General features: G+C 49.2%; 1 protein-coding gene across 1 annotated transcript in view; it reads left to right on the plus strand.

Moving 5' to 3' along the window:
* Window positions 1–22049, plus strand: part of igdcc3 (immunoglobulin superfamily, DCC subclass, member 3) — a 112447-nt gene that overhangs the window by 58272 nt on the left and 32126 nt on the right. The window contains exons 3-4 of the mRNA XM_078427172.1: window positions 7855–7999; window positions 11156–11286. Coding sequence (XP_078283298.1) covers window positions 7855–7999; window positions 11156–11286 — 276 coding nt within the window. The remainder of the gene's footprint in view (window positions 1–7854; window positions 8000–11155; window positions 11287–22049) is intronic.

The raw sequence follows: 22049 nt of genomic DNA on the forward strand, positions 1-22049 counted from the left end.
CCCTCATTCGGGTTCATAAGTTCATGAGTTCTAGGAGCAGAAGTAGGCCATTCGGCCCATCGAGCCTTCTTTTCCATTCAATCACGGCTGATCTACTTTTCCCTCTCAACCCCATTCTCTCTGCCTTCTCCCCATAAACCCCGTACCAATCACGAATTTGTCAATCTCCGCCTCAAAAATATCCATTGGCGTGGTCTCCACAGCTGTCTGTGAAGGTTTGTGAGGTTATTGTTTTTCGTCACTCTGGCTACCTGGCATGACTTGCTGTAACCCCATCATCACATCACTGTACCTCCTCTGACAGTGACAGTCAAGAGTTCTATCATTAGTGAACTCTAAGAACTCTTTTGGTGGCCGTGGGCAAGTTGGACCAAAGAGCCTGTTTCCATGCTCGGTGACTGGTAATTATGCCTGTCTGTGAGCTTGTTGGCTCATTATCTTCTTTTCAGCGTGGAGGCTGAGAGCACTGATTCTCCAGGACAAAGTTGGTGCCCTGCTCCTCAATAACCCACCGCTTGACTCTTCCACCCTTACAAACTACAGTCCCATCAGGAACCACCCCACCCCTAACGTGCTGGAGCCTCACAAATACTTCTCCATATTTTCCACTCTGTTTGAATCCTCCCATCAGTCCCAATCCATGAGCATTGTTGTGATATTGCAGGGACTACTTTGTTGTATCAAAGGACTACTTTGTTTGCCTGTGTAGCAACGTGTATGTAAGGGAATGAGGTGATTAGGTGGCCACTCTGGTTCCAGGTGGCCACGGAATAAACAGCCTGGAGTTAAGCTCCAGCATTGTAACCTTTTACACACGTGTACTTGTGGTCCGTCCAGAGTCTCAACAAAGGTACAACAGGTACCGGACCACGAAGTACAACAAGCATCGCCCATCCATGTTCTCCAGAGATGCTGCCTGAACTGCTGAGTTGCCCCAGCACTTTGTGTCCTTTTTTTTTTACAAGCCAGCAACTGCAGTTCCATGTTTCTACAATATACTTCCAATGTATTGTTTATTCTTTGTAAGGTCCTTTGGGGTATTGTGAGGCTCGGGGGTGAATGCGTGGAATGTGAATCTCCATGTCCTGCGCTCTGCAACAGTGCCAGTGACTAATGATGCAGAGCTCTGGTACCTGAGCAGCACTGACCTCGGGAAGGCCAGCGTTCCTCTCCCGGCTCTCTCACCATATGGCATTGTTTATCTGGAGTGTTATTTGCAGGATGATTCAAATGTCGCAGACTTAGTGATCCTAGAGCGACCTTATGACTGATGTAGGCTGGATAATGGCAGCTTGAATCACGAGTCAGAGTTTGTGGCCGCCAAGCCTGAACTAATTAAACCGAGTCTCCATCAGGCCCACAGTGAAAGCACTGTCCAAGAGAGTCAGAGAGTCATTTGGACATATATTTGGATAGGAAAGGTTTAGAGGGATGTGGGCCAAACACAGGCAGGTGCAACTAGTGTAGATGGGACATCTTGGTCAGCATGGGCAAGTTGGGCTGAAGGGCCTGTTTCCACGCTCTATGACTATGAATCTCCCTGCAGTCTTGTATCTCCAGGGAGTTTCAGGCACCACCTGCCCTTTCCTTTTCAGAAATAGGGAAACAGTCAGTTACTAAAGTGAATAATCGTATTATTATAATAGAATTAGTCCTTCGGTTTGTGCAGAATTCGATCAGAGGCTTGGAGACACGCTTGCTGTTTGTGAATTGGCAGAGATTTCAATCACTGCCTCTCACAATTGTTCTTTATGCTCCAGGCAACAAATGTTTTACATGCTTGCAAAATTCGAGGCAACGGACTGCTGAATTGTGCTAGTGGAAGAGTGAAAGAAAGCCTTGCACTGGCAGCACTTGCCACAACCATCAGCGTTGGGTGTATATTTCTTCTTTCGTGTCCATCATCCATGTTTCAAATGTTACATCACTGTCATCGTCCGTCCTGAAAAGGACACAAGCTTCCGGCGACAGTCAGCGGGAGCCCTCACTGTTGCAATAGATGATGGTGGTAGCAGAATTAGCTCAGGACACTTCCAGTTTCCAGCCCCGCGACGTGGACACTTCTGCTCAGGGGCCTGTATATTTCTGAAAGGACCTTAATTCACAAGGGTGGTGAATCAGTGGAATTCTTTGCCACAGAGGCCAAGAATTAACTGATATTTTTACAGCAGAGATAGATAGATTCCTGATCAGTACGGGTGTCAGGGGTAACGGGGAGAAGGCAAGAGAATGGTTTTGGGAAGGAAGAGATAGATCAGCCATGATTGAATGGCGGAGTAGACTTGATGGGCCGAATGGCCTAATTCTGCTCCTATCACTCATGACCTTATGACCTTATGATCTTCCAACTCCCAACTTATCAGTGGACAATCACCTCAGCGTGGGAGGTTTGAATGTCCTGCCCGTAAGTGACTGATGAAGCCAGAGAGCTTTGAGTGGGTGTTTACTGAGCTTGATAAATGAATGAATGAATAAATGAATATTGAGGCCTGAAGAGGTTGCCGTAATGTGTCAGAATGCAGGTCAGCCTCCTGCCCTGAGCTCTTATTTATCACCAGCACTGACTTTTCCAGTCAGAAGAGATGATCCCTGGTTCCGCCTTTCAACGTATTTCTCGAGGTGATTATAATTCAATTTTCATGGTTGCTTGCTTGGAGCCTTTGAACTTGTTTTTTTGTTCCGATTTAGTACTGATGTGGATATAATGCTGTTACGTTAATAAAATTAGTGCTTTGGTTTGTACAGAATTCAATCAGAGGCTTGGGCTTAACCTGCTGTTTGGGAAATGGCCGAGGTTTTGATCACGTGGCATCTCGTGCCGAGAGCCGCTAATGTTTGCATCACTTCTGCAGCAGCATGTCCCCAAACATCACTGTCCCTAGAAAGAACTAAAAACTCCAAAACCTGTCTGATCCAGGGCAGTTACACCTTCCCAATCCTACCTTCCCTTCCCAATCCCACCTTCCCTTCCCAATCCCACCTTCCCTTCCCAATCCCACCTTCCCTTCCCAATCCCACCTTCCCTTCCCAATCCCACCTTCCCTTCCCAATCCCACCTTCCCTTCCCAATCCCACCTTCCCTTCCCAATCCCACCTTCCCTTCCCAATCCCCCCTTCTCTTCCCAATCCCACCTTCAATTCCCAATCCCAGCATAAAGTTAAACATTCCACCGTGTAACCCAGAGCAGACTTAAATTCCCAAATTTAAGTTCATAGCTTCATAAGTGATAGGAGCAGAATTGGGCCATTCGGCTCATCAAGTCTACTCCACCAACCAATCATGGCTAATCTATCTCTCCCTCATAACACTCTTCAGACTGAGAGTCCGGGGAGACTAGAGATATGGAAGGGTAAGGTGTGAAAATGATGGATCAAGGCAGACATTGATCAAGGAAATGTGGAATGGTTCATTGTTGGCTGAGAGGAAGGTGACAATGAAACATAGTAAAGATGAGGGAGTGGGGGGCCTGGAAATCGGAAGTCATTGAAGAGAGGAAGGTCGTGTGGGGTGCCTTGGACATAGGTCGGTAGTAAAGATGAAGGAGTGGGGGTAGAACCTCTGGAATATTCTTTGTCCCAAGAAAGAGTTAAATCACTTAATAGCCCAGTTCAGATTTAAACATTCCCACTTGCAGGATGTACCGGGACAAGGTTAATTTTAACCAATTATTATATGTCTAGAGGCCGGAGTCAACATCCACAATTATTGCATATCCCAGCACACAGAGTAATTTAACAATATTTTTTTTACTGGTAAAAGTTACCATGGGATTAACAGGATAGTAAATCTACTAATTTCACATAAGGCAGTTGTTACAGTGATCCATATGCTCAATCAGCTTCAGTACATTGTACATGGGATAGTTTGTATCTCTGAACCTGACAGTACAATATAGAGTAGTATAGTAGTATAATGGCCTTTATGGTATGCAATAAAACATTAATAAGAGCAGTATAGTGGATTACACAGTGGTACAGGGAGCAATACGTTGTACAATAGAGCGTTACTGTAAGAGTAGGAAAGAACTGCAGATGCTGGTTTAAATCGAAGGTAGACACAAAACGCTGGAGTAACTCAGCGGAACAGGCAGCATCTCTGGAGAGAAGGAATGGGTGACGTTTCGGGTTAGAGCTGAAGAAGGGTCTCGACCCGAAACGTCACCCATTCCTTCTCTCCAGAGATGCTGCCTGTTCCGCTGAGTTACTCCATCATTTTGTGTCAACCTTCCATTACTGTAAGAGGTCTGGTGTGTCTTATAGCGAGCACACCAGTTAATGATACATGGTACATGGCACAGCACAGAAACAGACCCTTTGGCCCCCATTGTCTGCGCCGAGCATGATGCTAACTTAAGCTAATCTTCTCTGCCTGCACGGGATCCACATTCCCTGCATGTCCATGTTCCAATCTAAAAGCTTCTTAAATGCCTCTGTAATATCTGCCTCACCAAAACCCCTGGCAGCATGTTTTGGGCAACCCTACTCTCTGGGTAAAAAAGTTGCATCACATACCTCACTGTAGAGCTATGCACTCCAGTCAAGGCCAGAGATAAAGAGACAAAAAGAGTGAGATAAGGAGAGAAGAGGTGACAAATGTGAAGCCAGATGAAGGAATATTGGTGGAAGGGGACAGGCCAAGGGGAAGGGGAGAAATGGGTGTAAATCAGGTAGGAAACAGGGAAAAGATAGGGGAAAAGGGGAAGGGTGCGGGGGGGGGGGGGGGGGGTGGGGGGAGGGTTGTTGTTTGCAGGTTTGTTACCTGAAATTGGAGAATTCAATGTTCACACAGTTAGGTTGTAGGTTACCCAAGCAGCACAGTGGCGCAGCGGTAGAGTTGCTGCCTTACAGCGAATGCAGCACCGGAGACTCAGGTTCGATCCTGACTATGGGTGCTGCACTGTACGGAGTTTGTACGTTCTCCCCGTGACCTGCGTGGGTTTTCTCCGAGATCTTCAGTTTCCTCCCACGCTCCAAGGATGTAGGTTAATTGGCTGGGCAAATGTAAAAATTGTCCCTAGTGGGTGTAGGATAGTGTTAATGTGTGGGGATCACTGGGCGGCACGGACCCGGTGGGCCAAAGGGCCTGTTTCTGCGCTGTATCTCTAAATCTAAAAAATCTAATATGAAGTGCATTCTAGGAAACCTCACCTGTACCTTTTACAAAACAATAGACAATAGGTGCAGGAGTAGGCCATTCAGCCCTTTGAGCCAGCACCACCATTCAATGTGATCATGGCTGATCATTCTCAATCAGTACCCCGTTCCTGCCTTCTCCCCATAACCCCCTGACTCCGCTATCCTTAAGAGCTCTATCTAGCTCTCTTTTGAATGCAACCTCTGCATTGTTCCTGAAATGGGGCAACCTGAACGACATGCAATGCTCCAAATGCAGTCTAAGCAAAGTCTTACAGAGCTGCATCATGACTTCCTAACTCTTTTTTCTCAGAACCCCACCTATGAAGGCAAGCATACCATATGCCTTCTTTACCACTCTATCTACTGTGTTGCCACTTTCAGGAAGTGATGGACCTGGACCAAACATCCTTCTGCACATCAATGCTGTTGAGGGTCTTTCCATCAACTGTACATCCTCCTCTTACATTCGACCACCCAAAGTGCAACACCTCACACTTGCTCACACTACGGTGAACAATGTGGTGTTCGGTGTGGCATTATATAGAACAGTGAGTGTGGTATGATTGTCACTCTGGGGTACAAAGCACCCTTATAATGATCAATGTAATATACATCCGTCTTGTTATGAGTAGTTCAATATATAACAGAATAGGTTAGTGTGAGAGCATTGTGTACAATATTATGGTATAGTGATCAAAATCATGTGTATCAGTATTATACTGAGTTCAGCATATAACAGAGCAATATTCATATGTAGGAAAGAACTGCAGATGCTGGTTTAAATCGAAGGTAGACACAAAATGCTGGAGTAACTCAGCGGGTCAGGCAGCATCTCTGGAGAGAAGGAATGGGTGACGTTTCGGGTCGAGACCCTTCTTCAGTCTGAAGAAGAGTCTTGACCCGAAACATCGCCTATTCCTTCTATCCAGAGATGTTGCCTTTCCAGCTGAGTTACTCCAGCATTTTGTGTCTAAAATTCATATGTATACCTTTGTCGCTGAATATCCCATTACATCTTGGATTATGATTTCCCAATGATTTATGGCGCTGTCGTGATCCCCATGAGTAACCTGCTGTAATTTGTATTTGCTATGGAATTTTAATAAGATCTCTCCATGAATTGCAAGCATTATTATTTAATGCGCAATATTGCCTTTCAGTTTGCCTGGTGTGAATCCGTGGATTGCAGCTGTTTTGCAGTGAGCTATTATCTGGTTTGTGTCATTTCCCACGGGAGGACGTTTTACGGATATCGTAAAATCTACTCACTATTCTCTAACCTTTCCAGAACGTGCAGTGTAAATGATATCGTCAGCTGGATAGATTGTTCTTGATTGTTGACTGAACACGTGTGGCCAAACGGTGCAGTGGGATTCCACAGGCAAAGGTGGGATCTCAGAGGGTTCACATACAGTGTAATGCCCCTCTTCAGGGTCTGCAAGGGCAGCGAGGTGGTGCAGCTGATAGAGCTGCTGCCTCACAGCGCTAGAGACCCGGGTTCGATCCTGCCCACGGATGCTGTCGGTGTGGAGTTTGCACGTTCTCCCTGTGACCGCGTGGGTTTTCACTGAGAGTTTCTGTTTCCATCCACATTCCAAAGATGTGCAGGTTTGTTTGGTTAATCGGCTTCTGTAAATTGCCCCCAGTGTACAGGATGCGAAACTGGTATAACATAGAAATAGTGTACGGCTGATTGATGGGTGGTGTGGGCCTGGTGGGCTGAAGGGACTGTTTCCGTGCTGTATCTCTAAACTAAACTAAACTAAACTAAACTAAACGGTAGCGCAGCGGTAGAGTTGCTGCTTTACAGCAAATGCAGCGCCGGAGACTCAGGTTTGATCCTGACTACGGGTGCTGCACTGTAAGGAGTTTGTACGTTCTCCCCGTGACCTGCGTGGGTTTACTCCGAGATCTTCGGTTTCCTCCCACACTCCAAAGACGTACAGGTATGTAGGTTAATTGGCTGGGTAAATGTAAAAATTGTCCCTAGTGGGTGTAGGATAGTGTTAATGTATGGGGATCACTGGGCGGCACGGACTTGGAGGGCCGAAAAGGCCTGTTTCCGGCTGTATGTATATGATATGATATGATATGATAAACTAAAAGGTGCAGCAGTGACTGAGTGCTGCCAGGTTGCTTTCTTGTCGAAATATTAATCCGTGTCGGAAGGAACTGCAGATGCTGGTTTACACTAGGGGTGCCAACTATCTCACCCCCAAATACGGGACAAGGTGACGTCACCGCCCCGCGCCCCATGTGACCTCACCCAGCCAGCGGCCACGTGCTCCCGCTCCACCAATGGCGGCCGTCCGGGCCAGGAGGCGGGTTGTTACGCGACCCCCGTTAGGCAAACACACTCGGCCCCGCTCCCCGAACACACTCCGTTAGCCTACACTATCCCGGTCTACAGCGGTCCACGGGCCTAATACGGGTCAAGCGAGGTCCCGTACGGGCCAAACCAATTTAGCCCAAAATACGGGATGTCCCGGCTAATACGGGACAGTTGGCAACCCTAGTTTGCACTGAAGATAGACACAAAATGCTGGAGTAACTCAGCAGGTCAGGCAGCATCTCTGGAGAAAAGGAATAGGTGACGTTCAGGTCGAGACCCTTCTTCAGACTATATGAAATATGAATCTGTTCCATTATGTTAACAAAACAAAATGCTGCCCTTTTCACTTGTCTTCCTTCCTAACGTTGTCTTTTCTCTGGTCCCAGCTCTGTCGCCGTTCCACGTGCAGCCCCAGTCCATGGTCGTGGAGGAGGGCGGCGTCGCCAGGTTTCAGTGCCAAATTCATGGTCTACCAGAACCACTGATCATCTGGCTGAAGAATCGCAGGCCTCTAGAACTCAGCGATGACAGGTACTGTACACCCAGGGCCACGCCTGACTCAGGGCTCACAGCAAGCCCTCTTTAACTCTGTGTCGGAAGGAACTGCAGATGCTGATTTAAACCGAAGAGAGACACAAAAAGATGGAGTAACTCAGCGGGACAGGCAGCATCTCTGGAGAGAAGGAAACGGGGTGGCGTTACGGGTCGAGAGACTGAAGAAGGGTCTCGACCCGAAACGTCACCCATTCCTTCTCTCCAGAGATGCTGCCTGTCCCGCTGAGCTACTCCAGCATTTTGTGTCTATCTTCTCTTTAACTCAGTCTTGACAGGAACAAGAACAGGGTCTCCGTTGAGATATAATGTCACCATTCCTGTTTATCACCACAGTAGTTAGCACTTCAGTGTGAGTAAACCTGGAGCCTAGCAGTCTGTGCAGGATAGACTTCCATATTCCTCTCAGAACACACGATGGCGCAGCTGGTAGAGCTGCCGTCTCACAGCGCCAGAGACCCGGATTTGATCCTGGCCATGGCTGCCGTCTGTATTAAACATGAGAAAACATTTCTTCACACAGAGAGTGGTGAGTCTGTGGAATTGTCTGCCACAGAAGGTAGTTGAGGCCAGTTCATTGGCTATATTTCAGAGGGAGTTAGATGTGGCCCTTGTGGCTAAAGGGATCAGGGGGTATGGAGAGAAGGCAGGTACAGGTTACTGAGCTGGATGATTAGCCATGATCATATTGAATGGCGGTGCAGGCTCGAAGGGCCGAATGGCCTACTCCTGCACCTATTTTCTATGTTTCTATGTTTTTAAACATTCTCCCTGTGGCCGAGTGGGTTTCCTCCGGGTGCTCTGGGTTTCCTCCCACATTCCAAAGACGTGCGGGTCTGTAGGTTAAGTCGCCCTCTGTAAATTGCCCCCGCCCCCCCTGTGTGCGGTGAGTAGGATAAACAGAACGGTCGGCGTGGACCCGGTGGGACGAAGGGCTCGTTTCTGTGCCGGATCTCTGAACTAAACGAAATATGAGCAATCCGTGGAACATGGGTTCAATTGTAAGGAGAGGTTGGACCGATTGAAGAGTGGGGGCTGGGGGACGGTTTAATCACGGTGTGTAAAAGTATGGGAGGTGTAGATAGGTTGAGGGAAAAGGACCCAGCTCCCTTGGCTGAAAGGGCAACGAATAGCTGGCACAGTTGGAGTGTTAGAGGGGGCAGAGGGAAACAATTTCATCCAGATTCAATGGCCACACTTGCACTTCCAGCTGCAGAATAACTGTTCTAGAGTACAGTGTGGAAACCAGACCCTTCAGGCCATCTAGTCCTCACTAACCATTAACTACTCATTCATGCTAATCCTACATTAATCCCACTTCTTTTATTCGCCGCCCCCACCCCACACCTGCAGGTTCTGGCCCTTACCTATAGACTAGGGTCAATGTACCGAGGACACAAAAAAACCACCACTCAGTTAGCACCTGAGGTCAGCATTGAACCCATGTTGGCTTCTTTAAACTGGCTTCTGTAAATTGTTCCCAGTGTGTGGGACAGAGCTAGTGTATGGGTGATCGCAGGTCGGCGTTGGACTCGGTAGGCCGAAGGGGCTGTTTTCACGCTGTATCTCTAAACTAAACCAATCTAAGCTCTCCCCTGCCCCTTTCACTCCCCCCCATCAACCTCAGTCCATTCTCCTCCGAGCAGAATGAATGGGATTCTGCTGTCGTCAGGAGTGGGGGACGGTGGAAGCTGGGGACATCTGCACTCAGGGCGGAGGGCACTTGGTCTCTGCCACAGACAGAGTTATGGAGTCTGCAACTGAACCAGAGGTCGGGGCCATCGAGGTGGGCTCGGGGGACAGTAGAAAGTCGGGCCTCAGTAGCTGAAGACTTCACTCAGCAACAGCAGTAGCTGTGGGAATCATCAGATTCAGACTGACGGTGAGACGCTGAGGTACACAATGGGTGTGGATATTCTGTCCTGGTTGGCTCAGGACTTAATTTTATATCCAAGATTAACTTAACCCTGTTACTTCTGGGTGAAAAATATATCCAAATTAAAAGATAACTTTTTAAAGGGGAAGATTCATAAAACCGCAAAATGTCTTCGTAAGGGTACAACAGCACCATTTGATGGAATAAATTGTTACTACATCTACATGGTTACCAATTTAACGCTCAAAATATTAGTAAGTGTAAAAACAGAAACCTTTGTGTCTGATGCTCATTAAGGAAGATCAATACATCAAGTAATTACTAACTCTGAGACAAAGATAGGACCAACGTGCTTTAATAGATGCAGGTGGTCATCTCTAATGGATTGAGATGATTGGAATTGATCTCAATAGGCTGTGTTTGGGTCCATGTTTAATTTAAGCATCGACATGGGTCAATTCTAAAAGTATGAATAGCCTGATGGTCGTAACATCTAGAGGACTGGAGCATAAAGAGATGGTAATGATGCTACAAAACAATGTTTGGATCATCTCCGGGTCCCATTCACTGGGAAGGACACAGTGCTTTGGAGGGAGTGCAATCTATCTATATACTAAAATTCTTGTTTGTTTGTTTGTTCCTGAACTACAGCCAAAATCGTACACGATAGCGCGACAATTTTAGGCCCACCTTACTCACCGTCGTCCCTTTGGTACTAATGGAAGAAGTTTCATTGAAATCGGTGTTAGAAACAGTTTAAGAATAAGGGGTAGGCCATTTAGAACTGAGATGAGGAAAAACTTTTTCAGTCAGAGAGTTGTGAATCTGTGGAATTCTCTGCCTCAGAAGGCAGTGGAGGCCAATTCTCTGAATGCATTCAAGAGAGAGCTAGTTAGAGCTCTTAAGGATAGCGGAGTCAGGGGGTATGGGGAGAAGGCAGGAACGGGGTACTGATTGAGAATGATCAGCCATGATCACATTGAATGGCGGTGCTGGCTCAAAGGGCCGAATGGCCTCCTCCTGCACCTATTGTCTATTGTCTATTGTTAATTGGCTTTGGTAAAAATTGTAAATTGTCCCTGGTGTGCAGGATAGTGTTGGGTCTACGGGGATCGCTGGTTGGTGCGGACGCGGTGGGCCGATGGGCCTGTTGTACCTCTCCAAGCCCATAATGCCGTATCCCGTGTTAGGTGGTTTGCCTGCTGTGGAAGGAGCAGTAGGTGAAGCAGTGACTGATGTTTGCCCTTCTTGCCTTACAGGTTTACATTCCTGCCCACAGGGGTCCTGCAGATTACCCAAGTGGGAGAGGCAGACAGTGGCATCTACCACTGTGTGGCTGCCAACCCTGCCAGCACCAGGCACAGCCAGGAGGCTAGCCTCACCGTGCAAGGTCAGTGCCGGCCAAAGGAATTACCACCTGGCCCACAGCCAACAATGGACCTTTGTGGGCCCCACCTTTCCTTGAGCATCATTAATTCATGCATATCTTTCATCCGTTTGTCCTATATCACCGTCTACATCCCTCGTTTCCCTTTCCCCGGACTCGCAGTCTGAAAAAGGATGTGCCAGGGGTGCCAACTATCTCACTCCCAAATAAGGGACAAAGGACGACTCCGCCCCCCGCGCCCCATGTGACCTCACCCAGCCAGCGGCCACGTGCTCCCGCTCCGCCAATGGCGGCCGCTGGCTGGGTGAGGTCACGTGGGGCGCGGGGGCGGAGACGTCGTCCTTTGTCCCTTATTTGGGAGTGAGGAAGTTGCCAACCCTACTAATACGGGACAAGGGTGGTCCCGTGCGGAACAAACTAAGTTAGCCCAAAATACGGGATGTCCCGACTAATACGGGACAGTTGGCAACCCCTAGTCTCGACCCGAGACGTCGCCTATTCCCTCTCCCCAGAGACGCTACCTGACCCGCTGAGTTACTCCAGCTTTTTGTGCCTATCAAAGGAATATACAATACAATACAATACAATATATCTTTATTGTCATTGTACCCAGGGGTACAACGAGATTGGGAATGCGCCTCCCATACGATGCACTAATTTAGGTAATTTAGACAGCAGCAACCCAACGAAACGAACAGTTGTAACAGTTTTGGACAGGGTAAAGTGCAAGTTGATCTATGCGTTGTGGCCATCCGGCTCAGCAGGACCGGTTCATAGCAGCTATGGCCCTGGGGATGAAGCTGTTCCTGAGTCTGGAGGTGCGGGCATAGAAGGCCTTGTATCGTCTGCCCGATGGAAGGAGTTCGAACAGACTGTTGCAGGGGTGTGAAGAGTCTTTGTGGATGCTGGTGGCTTTTCTGAGGCATCGTGTGTTGTAGATGCCCTCCAAGTCTGGTAGCTGTGTTCCGATGGCCCTCTGAGCTCTATGGACTACCCGCTGTAGAGCTTTCCTTTCTGCCTCCGTGCAGCTGAGGTACCACACAGGGATTCCATGCGTTAGGATGCTCTCTATGGTGCAGCGGTAGAAGGTCTTCAGCAGCTGTTGGGGTAGACCAGACTTTTTCAGTGTTCTTAAGTAGAACAGTCTTTGTTGTGCCTTCTTGACCAGCGCAGCAGTGTTATTGGACCATGTTAGGTCCTCCGAAATGTGAGTGCCCAGAAACTTGAAGCTGGACACTCTCTCCACACTGACCCCATTGATAGAGATCGGGGCATATTCCCCGTTATGTGACCTACGGAAGTTGATGATCAGCTCCTTGGTCTTGGTGGTATTTAGGGACAGGTTGTTATCCGAGCACCAGTCCGCCAGGTTCTGCACCTCCGCTCTATAGTTTGTTTCATCCCCGTTGGTGATCAGCCCGATCACCGTTGTGTCATCTGCAAACTTGACAATGGTGTTGGTGTCGAATGCAGGAACACAGTCGTGTGTGAAGAGGGAGTAGAGCATGGGGCTCAGAACACAGCCCTGTGGTGTGCCGGTACTCAGGGTGATAGTGGAGGACAGGTGCGGGCCCATTCTCACTGCCTGCGGTCGTTCCAGCAGGAAGTCCAGGATCCAGTCACATAATGACGAGCTAAGGCCTAGCTGGTGGAGTTTGGTGATGAGCTTGGTGGGGATGACCGTGTTGAAGGCGGAGCTATAGTCTATGAATAGCATCCTCACGTACGTGCCCTGTCTCTCTAGGTGAGTCAGGACAGTGTGAAGAGCCAGAGAGATGGCGTCCTCTGTAGATCTATTTGCCCTGTATGCAAATTGATGTGGGTCCAGTGAGTCAGGGATGCTGGATTTGATGTGTGAGAGGACTAGCCTCTCAAAGCACTTCATGACAATCGGCGTTAGGGCAACCGGGCGGTAGTCGTTCAGGTTGGAGATCTTTGCTTTTTTCGGCACCGGAACTATGATAGCCGACTTCAGGCACTTGGGGACCATAGCCAGAGATAATGACAGGTTAAAGATCTTGGTGAATACCTCAGCCAGCTGTTCAGCACAGTCCTTCAGTACCCTTCCTTGAACACCATCCGGTCCTGCAGCCTTGCGTGGGTTGACCCTTTGCAGAGCGCGTTGTACCTCCTGTGTGCTCAGTTGCAAGACCTGTCCCACCGCCTCGGCTGGGGTTCTTTCACTCAAGGTGGTTTTGCCAGTTTCAAAGCGGGCAAAGAAGGTGTTAAGCTCGTTGGTCAATGCCATATCGCTGTGGGGGCAGGCAGGGCTGCTCTTGTAGCCAGTGATGTCCCTGACACCCTGCCACATGCTTCTGGTGTCCGTGGTGTTGAAGTGGTCTTCCACCCGTTGCCTATGGGTGTCTTTGGCCCTTTTAATATCAGTCTGAAGAAGGTGTCTTGACCCGAAACGTCACCCGTTCCTTCTCTCCTGAGATGCTGCCTGACCCGCTGAGTTACTCCAGCTTTTTGTGTCTATCAAAGCAAAAGCAAGCCTGTTCTTGGTTCCAGCTCCATAGGTTGGGGTCCCTGGTTCTGTTGACACTGCTTCAGAACCCAGTGCAGATTGCACGTAACCCATTCAGTCCGATGCATTAGATATTATGGCAGAGCCTGGTGCCTGATACTCTCTGGCATGAACCTTTGAATTCCCCAGCCCAGCTGGAAGCTGCTGCCCTCCGATTCGCATTGTATTCAATGCGTGTTCCATAGCTGCCTGTGCCCAGAACCCATCCAACACACCATTGTTGGTCATTGTTCCCGATGTTGGGGTTTTCTCCGAGATCTTCGGCTTCCTCCCACACTCCAAAGACGTACAGGTATGTAGGTTAATTGACTGGGTAAATGTAAAAATTGTCCCTAGTGGGTGTAGGATAGTGTTAATGTACGGGGATCACTGGGCGGCACGGACTTGGAGGGCCGAAAAGGCCTGTTTCCGGCTGTATGTATATGATATGATATGATATGATAAACTAAAAGGTGCAGCAGTGACTGAGTGCTGCCAGGTTGCTTTCTTGTCGAAATATTAATCCGTGTCGGAAGGAACTGCAGATGCTGGTTTACACTAGGGGTGCCAACTATCTCACCCCCAAAAAAAAAAATTGTCCCTAGTGTGTGTAGGATAGTGTTAATGTGCGGGGATCGCTGGGCGGTGCGGACTTGGTGGGTCGAAAAGGCCTGTTTCCGCGCTGTATCTGAAATATGAAATAAAAATATATTAAAATAAATAAGTCCAGAACCAGGGGTCACAGCTTAAGGATAAGGGGGAAGTCTTTTAGGACCGAGATGAGAAAACATTTCTTCACACAGAGAGTGGTGAGTCTGTGGAATTCTCTGCCACAGAAGGTAGTTGAGGCCAGTTCATTGGCTATATTTCAGAGGGAGTTAGATGTGGCCCTTGTGGCTAAAGGGATCAGGTGGTATGGAGAAAAGGCAGGTACAGGTTACTGAGCTGGATGATCAGCCATGATCATATTGAATGGCGGTGCAGGCTCGAAGGGCCGAATGGCCTACTCCTGCACCTATTTTCTATGTTTCTACCACGGATTAACTGGGGGAGGGGAGAGGGGAGAGGGTTCGTTTCGAGCCAGTTCTACTGGAGGCTTCATCTCCGCTCTGTCAGAAAGCATCTCATCAAATTTGCACTTGCATAATTCCCCTAAATGTTTGATTTTGAGAGCAGTGCTTAATTGCCTCTAATATTATAGCCGGGGAGATGAGCGCGGCGCATTAGCTGCTCGTTAATATTCATACTCTGCGCTGCTCGGCCCCGGCACAAGAAGACCATTGACGCGCCCTGCAGACAGCCCCTTGCGTCCAGCGTTACGTTCATCAAAGCTGCCGCTGCCGCTGCCACTGCCGCACTCGGAACAACACCATCCGCAGTCAAACAGCTTTCACGACCGCCGGCTTGAAAAGGGCTCTTCACATGGTCATCAGTGTGAACGCCAGGAAACAAAACGGAGCCAGGCTACTTCCCAGGCTGCTGATGGGGAGGGGGGATGGGGGGTGGGGAGGCATGACCTGTTTGTGTGTCCCCCTTGGATTCCCCCCCGCCCTCACACCCCTCCTCACTCTCCCGAGGCTGGTGAGGAATGCACAGATCGCCCTGAACTGCCTTCCCACGCTCCTCACTGAGTCTCACACTGCCCTTTGACCCATGGTGTCCAGTTAAATGTGACAAAAGGCCAAGTATTTTTAGTCTTTCCCTTCCTCCTGGGTCTTAGTGCCCAACGCTGGCAATTCCGTCCCACTACAACCATCGCCATCCTGTTTAGTCATTTCAGAAGAAGAGGTTTTGACATTTTCAAGGGTGTCTGCTGGTACAGAGTCCCTGGAAAGTGGCAAGGCCTGTCCACATACCTGTTGGCTGTAAAAGATTCTTCATCGTTCAAATCATGTCAAGTTGAGTTTAATGTGAGATGCACAGGCTGGACGAGGTACGAATACAACAGGAATCTCTCCTGTAGCGGCATCACAGGCAGGTAGACTCAGACAGCCAACAAAACTTAAATTATATATAAATTACACAAGACAGTGAAAACAAGACTGCAAAAAATACCGAGGTATTTAACAAATTGCTAACATTGAAGCAAAGATTTAAAGGTTCTGGTCGATTTATTCACAAAATGCTGGAGTAACTCAGCAGGTCAGGCAGCATCTCGGGAGAGAAGGAATGGGTGACGTTTCGGGTCGAGACCCTTCTTCAGACTGATGTCAGGGGGGCGGGACAAAGGAAGGATATAGGTGGAGACAGGAAGATAGAGGGAGATCTGGGAAGGAGGAGGGGAAGGGAGGGACAGAGGAACTATCTAAATATTTATTCACAAAATGCTGGAGTAACTCAGCAGGTCAGGCAGCATCTCGGGAGAGAAGGAATGGGTGACGTTTCGGGTCGAGACCCTTCTTCAGACTGATGTCGGGGGTGGGACAAAGGAAGGATATAGGTGGAGACAGGAAGATAGAGGGAGATCTGGGAAGGAGGAGGGGAAGGGAGGGACAGAGGAGCTATCTGAAGTTGGAGAAGTCGACGTTCATACCTGCCCAGGCGAAATATGAGGTGCTGCTCCTCCAATTTCCGGCGGGCCTCACTATGGCACTGGAGGAGGCCCATGACAGAGAGGTCAGACTGGGAATGGGAGGGGGAGTTAAAGTGCTGGGCCACCGGGAGATCAGTTGCGTTAATGCGGACCGAGCGCAGGTGTTCAGCGAAGCGATCACCGAGCCTGCGCTTGGTTTCGCCGATATAAATAAGTTGACATCTAGAGCAGCGGATGCAATAGATGAGGTTGGAGGAGGTGCAGGTGAACCTCTGTCTCACCTGGAAAGACTGTTTGGGTCTTTTGATGGAGTTGAGGTGGGAGGTAAAGGGACAGGTGTTGCATCTCGTGCGGTTGCAAGGGAAAGTGCCTGGGGTTAGGGTGGTTTGGGTAGGAAGGGACGAGTGGACCAGGGAGTTGCGGAGGGAACGGTCTCTGCGGAATGCAGAGAGGGGAGGGGATGGGAAGATATGGCCAGTGGTGGGGTCCTGTTGTAGGTGACGGAAATGTTGGTGGGGTGGAAGGTGAGAACGAGGGGGATCCTGTCCTTGTTGCGAGTGGGGGGAGGGGGAGCAAGAGCGGAGCTGCGGGATGTAGAAGAGACCCTAGTGAGAGCCTCATCTATAATGGAGGAGGGGAAGCCCCGTTTTCTGAAAAACGAGGACATCTCGGAAGCCCTAGTCTGAAACACCTCATCCCGGGCGCAGATGCGGCGTAGACGGAGGAATTGTTCTGGGCCAGAGTGGCACGGTGGCGCAGCGGTAGAGTTGCTGCGTCACAGCGCCAGAGTCCCGGGTTCGATCCTGACCTACGGGTGTTGTCTGTATGGCGTTTGTACGTTATCCTTGAGACTGCGTGGGTTTTCTCCGGGTGCTCCGGTTTCCTCCCACACTCCAAAGACGTACAGGTTTGTAGGTTAATTGGCTTCAGTAAAAATTGTAATTTGTCCCTAGTGTATGCATAGTGCACTAGTTAGTTAGTTGCTGGTCGGCGCAGAATCGATGGGCTGAAGGGCCTGTTCCCTTGCTGTATTTCATAATCATAATCATAAACATACTTTATTAAACAATAGACAATAGACAATAGGTGCAGGAGTAGGCCATTCGGCCCTTCGAGCCAGCACCACCATTCAATGTGATCATGGCTGATCATTCTCAATCAGTACCCCGTTCCTGCCTTCTCCCCATACCCCCTGACTCCACTGTCCTTAAGAGCTCTATCTAGCTCTCTCTTGAAAGCATTTTCTATCTAGCTCTCTCTTGAATGCATACTCAGCCAAGTATGTTTAGCAACACGCGAGGAATTTCTAAACTAAAGTAAAGAATTAAAAGTTATTAACTTCTAAAATTACGCAGACTGTAATGTTGTATCCTTATTGTTTTGATGTGGTTATGCTTTATTCTTAATTGTTATAACTGTATGTTTCTGTTGTCATTTGTGAGCGGAGCACCGGGGCACATTCCTTGTATCTGCATACTTGGCCAATAAACTTATTCATTCATTCATTCATTCATTCATTCATTCATTCATTCAAATAAGCGAAACACTACAAATATAACTCACTAATATTTTAAAACATGAAAGCGCATTATTTTGAGAACTTGCTTTCCCCGTCACCTCCTCAGTCTCAGCCACACTGGAATGTAAGTGTGTGTGTGATCCAGGAGACGATCCTTCAACATAAAGCTAGAGAATCCCAGTGAGTGTTGTGCTCCGTGGCTGGACCTCCAGAGGTACGTCGAGGCGATGAGAACTGACCCATTTATTCTTCCAGCCTGCCAGGAAGCCTGAGATCTCCCATTGTTTTAGCTTTAGTTTAGAGATGTAGCATGGACACACGAAACGTCGCCCATTCCTTCTCCCCTGAGATGCTGCCTGACCTGCTGAGTTACTCCAGCATTTTGTGAATAAATACCTTCGATCAGTCCACTTTCACATCCTACACACTGCGGGCAATTTACAAAAGCCAATTAACCCACAAACCTGCACGTTTTTGGAATGTGGGTGGAAATGGGAGCACCCGGAGAAAACACTCGTGGCCATAGTGACATTGGGCGGCACGGTGGCGCAGCGGTAGACTTGCTGCCTTAAAGCGCCAGAGACCCTGGTTAGATACCGACCACAAGTGCGGTCTGAGTGGAGTTTGTACGTTCTCCCTGTGTCCACGTGGGTTTTGTCCGGGTGCTCCGGTTTCCTCCCATGCTCCAAAGACGTTCAGGTTTGTAGGTTAATTGGCTTAGGTAAAATTGTAAATTGTCCCTAATGTGCAGGATTGTGTTGGTCCATGGGGTGTTACCTTAGTAGATCACTACTATAATAGTGTACAATGCAGACTCGGTAGGCCAAAGGGTCTGTTTCTGCGCTGTATCTCTAAGGTCTAAAGTCTAAAGTCACAGGGGAGAATGTATACACTCCACACGGACAGTACCCATAGTCAGGATCGAACCCGGGTCTCTGGCGCCGTGAGGCAACAGCTTTACCACTGCGCCACCGTGCCGCCCTGCAATGGTGCACCTTAACTGCTGTAGTGACTGCAAGTGTTGGCACATTATCACTGCTTTGGCAATGCCTTGATTTGTAAAACTCACAAGTTCATTTTCAAGTCTCACCCAGGCTTTGGTGCTGTGGCCAACAACCAACTCTGCAACCTCTGAAACCCTAACCTCTGTTCTCGTGCCTGTCCCTGATGTCGCACCCTTCCAAACGGGAACGTCACCTGGCTACGTTCTCCAGAGGTGCTGCCTGTCCCATTGAGTTAGTACTTCTTGTGTCTTTCATAACCTCTCGTTACCTGTTTGTGTTCTCCCATCTTTTCCATCTTGTGTTTTGGCTGAAACACAATGTGTGGAATTGGTAAGAAGAAGATTTTCTCCCCGACAGCACACATGCCAAGCCCTGCTTTAGATCTTCATGTTGGATGCCACACTGTGGCGGCACTGAGGTCTAACTAGTTGCTGGTCCTCGGAAAGAGATTCCAATGGGAATGGATGGAAGTGCACTGATATTTATCACTCCATGTGCAGGCTGTGGATGGAATTAAACATTTGCTCCTGGTGCCCGCTGTGATACAGGCGTTCTGAGCAGCATAAATCATTCAAATAATCAGGTGGGCCTGACAAACAATGCGAATTTAATTCACAAAGTGACGATTCTAGGGTTTCATTATTTTAAAATGTTCTCTCCAAACGTTATCAACCACTTGCAATTATTCCCATTTTACCGTTGGGTTGTATTGATTTGTGGTCAAGTGCATTGTCTTGCATTTCATTGGTCACACCTCGGGCTCACGGTAGACTGACCATCCCATAATGCAGCGATCAGGATGTGTTTGTAGGGAGAAACATGGAACTACGCATGCTGGTTGATACACAAAAGGACACAAAGTGCTGGAGTAACTCAGCAGGCCAGGCAGCATCTCTGGAGAACATGGATAGGTGACGTTTTTGGATCGAGTCCCCCCCTTCATAGTGTGTGCTATATAATCTCAGTACAAAACATTGTTCTTCCTTTTGCATTAAGTGAGATAATATGGCATCTACTGAACACCTTTATGTTGATGTAGTGGGGATGAGCAATAGTCAGCTGGCCCGGCTTTGCCCTTATTCCGAGGCTGATGTCAATCCGCCCACAGCAGGTTAGAGATCAGCCACCAGGCAAGGACCTCCTCTCCACTGGCCCTTCGCTGTTGTGGAGCTCTCTCGTGGAGCTCTCTCTGTGTCGTGGAGCTCTCTCTGTGCCGTGGAGCTCTTACGTGGAACTCTCTCTGTGCAGTGGAGCTCTTACGTGGAGCTCTCTGTGTGCAGTGGAGCTCTCTCGTGGAGCTCTCTGTGTCGTGGAGCTCTTACGTGGAACTCTCTCTGTGTCATGGAGCTCTCTGTGCCGTGGAGCTCTCTCGTGGAGCTCTCTCTGTGTCGTGGAGCTCTTAGGTGGAACTCTCGGTGTGCAGTGGAGCTCTCTCTGTGTCGTGGAGCTCTCTCTGTGTCGTGGAGCTCTTACGTGGAGCTCTCTCTGTGCAGTGGAGCTCTCTCGTGGAGCTCTCTCTGTGTCGTGGAGCTCTCTCTGTGCCGTGGAGCTCTTACGTGGAGCTCTCTCTGTGCAGTGGAGCTCTTACGTGGAGCTCTCTCTGTGCAGTGGAGCTCTCTCGTGGAGCTCTCTCTGTGTCGTGGAGCTCTCTCTGTGTCGTGGAGCTCTCTCTGTGTCGTGGAGCTCTCTCTGTGCCGTGGAGCTCTTACGTGGAGCTCTCTCTGTGCAGTGGAGCTCTTACGTGGAGCTCTCTCTGTGCAGTGGAGCTCTCTCGTGAAGCTCTCTCTGTGTCGTGGAGCTCTCTCTGTGGCGTGGAGCTCTCTCTGTGCCGTAGAGCTCTCTGTGTTGTAGAGCACTGTGTTTGTGGAGCTCTCTCTGTGTCATGCAGCTCTCTTGTGGAGCTCTCTCTGTGTTGTAGAGCACTGTGTTTGTGGAGCTCTCTCTTGGAGCTCTCTCTGTGTCATGCAGCTCCCTCGTGGAGCTCTCTCTTCTGTTGTGGAGTTCTGTGATAGACACAAAATGCTGGAGTAACTCAGCGGGACAAGCAGCATCTCTGGAGAGGAATGAGTGACATTTCGGGTCGAAACCCTTCAGACCTCCTACACATTGTGGAGCTCTGTGTTATGAGGCTATGTGCTGTGGGACTATCTCTGTGTGGGACTATGTCTGTGTGGGAATATATCTGTGCTGTGGGACTATCTTTGTGCTGTGGGACTATCTCTGTCAAGTCAAGTCAAGTCAAGTCAATTTATTTGTATAGCACATTTAAAAACAACCCACGTTGACCAAAGTGCTGCACATCTGACTAGGAAAAAAAGAAACATACAGTGGCAGGCAGCCAAACACAACGGCGCGGCCATCTTGAACAAAATGTTAATTCAATCACCCACAGTCCAACAATAAAAGCACTAAACAGGCACCCAAATTACCCAACCCCAAAAACCCCCCAAAACACAGTCCAACAATAGAAGCATTAAATAGGCATTCAAATCACACACCCCAAAACCCCCAAAAACACAGTCCAACAATAAAAGCATCAAACAGGCACTCAAACCACCCAACCCCAAAAACACACAAAAAAGAAACATCCATCAAAGAAACATCCATCACAGTGAGTCTCCTCCAGTCCTCTCTCTCCTCACTGTGATGGAAGGCCACAATGTCTTTCCCTTCTCCCGCTGTCCTCGCCCGCAGTCAGGTTGTTGTGGTTGCAGGCCGCACCGGACGGTCCACAGCGGGCCAAGCCCAAGGCGCGTCGCGTCGCAGCCGCTCCCGCAGCCTCCGAAGACGGCCGGCTCCGCTGATGATAAGTCCGATCCGGGGCGGGCGAACACGCTGTCGCTGCCGCTGTTGTTGCACGTCGGGGCAGTCGTGGCTCCCGACATTGAAACCCCCGCCCAGCAGAGAAATATCCCGCGGCCATCTTAGGCCGCGCCGGACGGTGAAATGTCGGCGCCCCAAGCCCCGCGACCCCGGGGCGGGCGAACACGCTGCCGCTGCCGGAGCTCCCGATGTCGGAATCCACGCGGCCCGAACCTAAGGCGAGTCGCAGCCGCTCCCGCAGCCTCCGAAGACGGCCGGCTCCGGTGATGGTAAGTCCGATCCACGGACTTGGATGGTAAGTCCGATGGAGGCTGACAGCTCCAGGAGTTGGGCCGATGGTAGGCCGCAGCAGGAACGGAGACACGGCCCAGAAAACAAAGG

The sequence above is a fragment of the Rhinoraja longicauda genome, chromosome 33 (assembly GCF_053455715.1).
Source record: "Rhinoraja longicauda isolate Sanriku21f chromosome 33, sRhiLon1.1, whole genome shotgun sequence".
In the NCBI taxonomy this organism is placed as follows: Eukaryota; Metazoa; Chordata; class Chondrichthyes; order Rajiformes; family Arhynchobatidae; genus Rhinoraja; species Rhinoraja longicauda.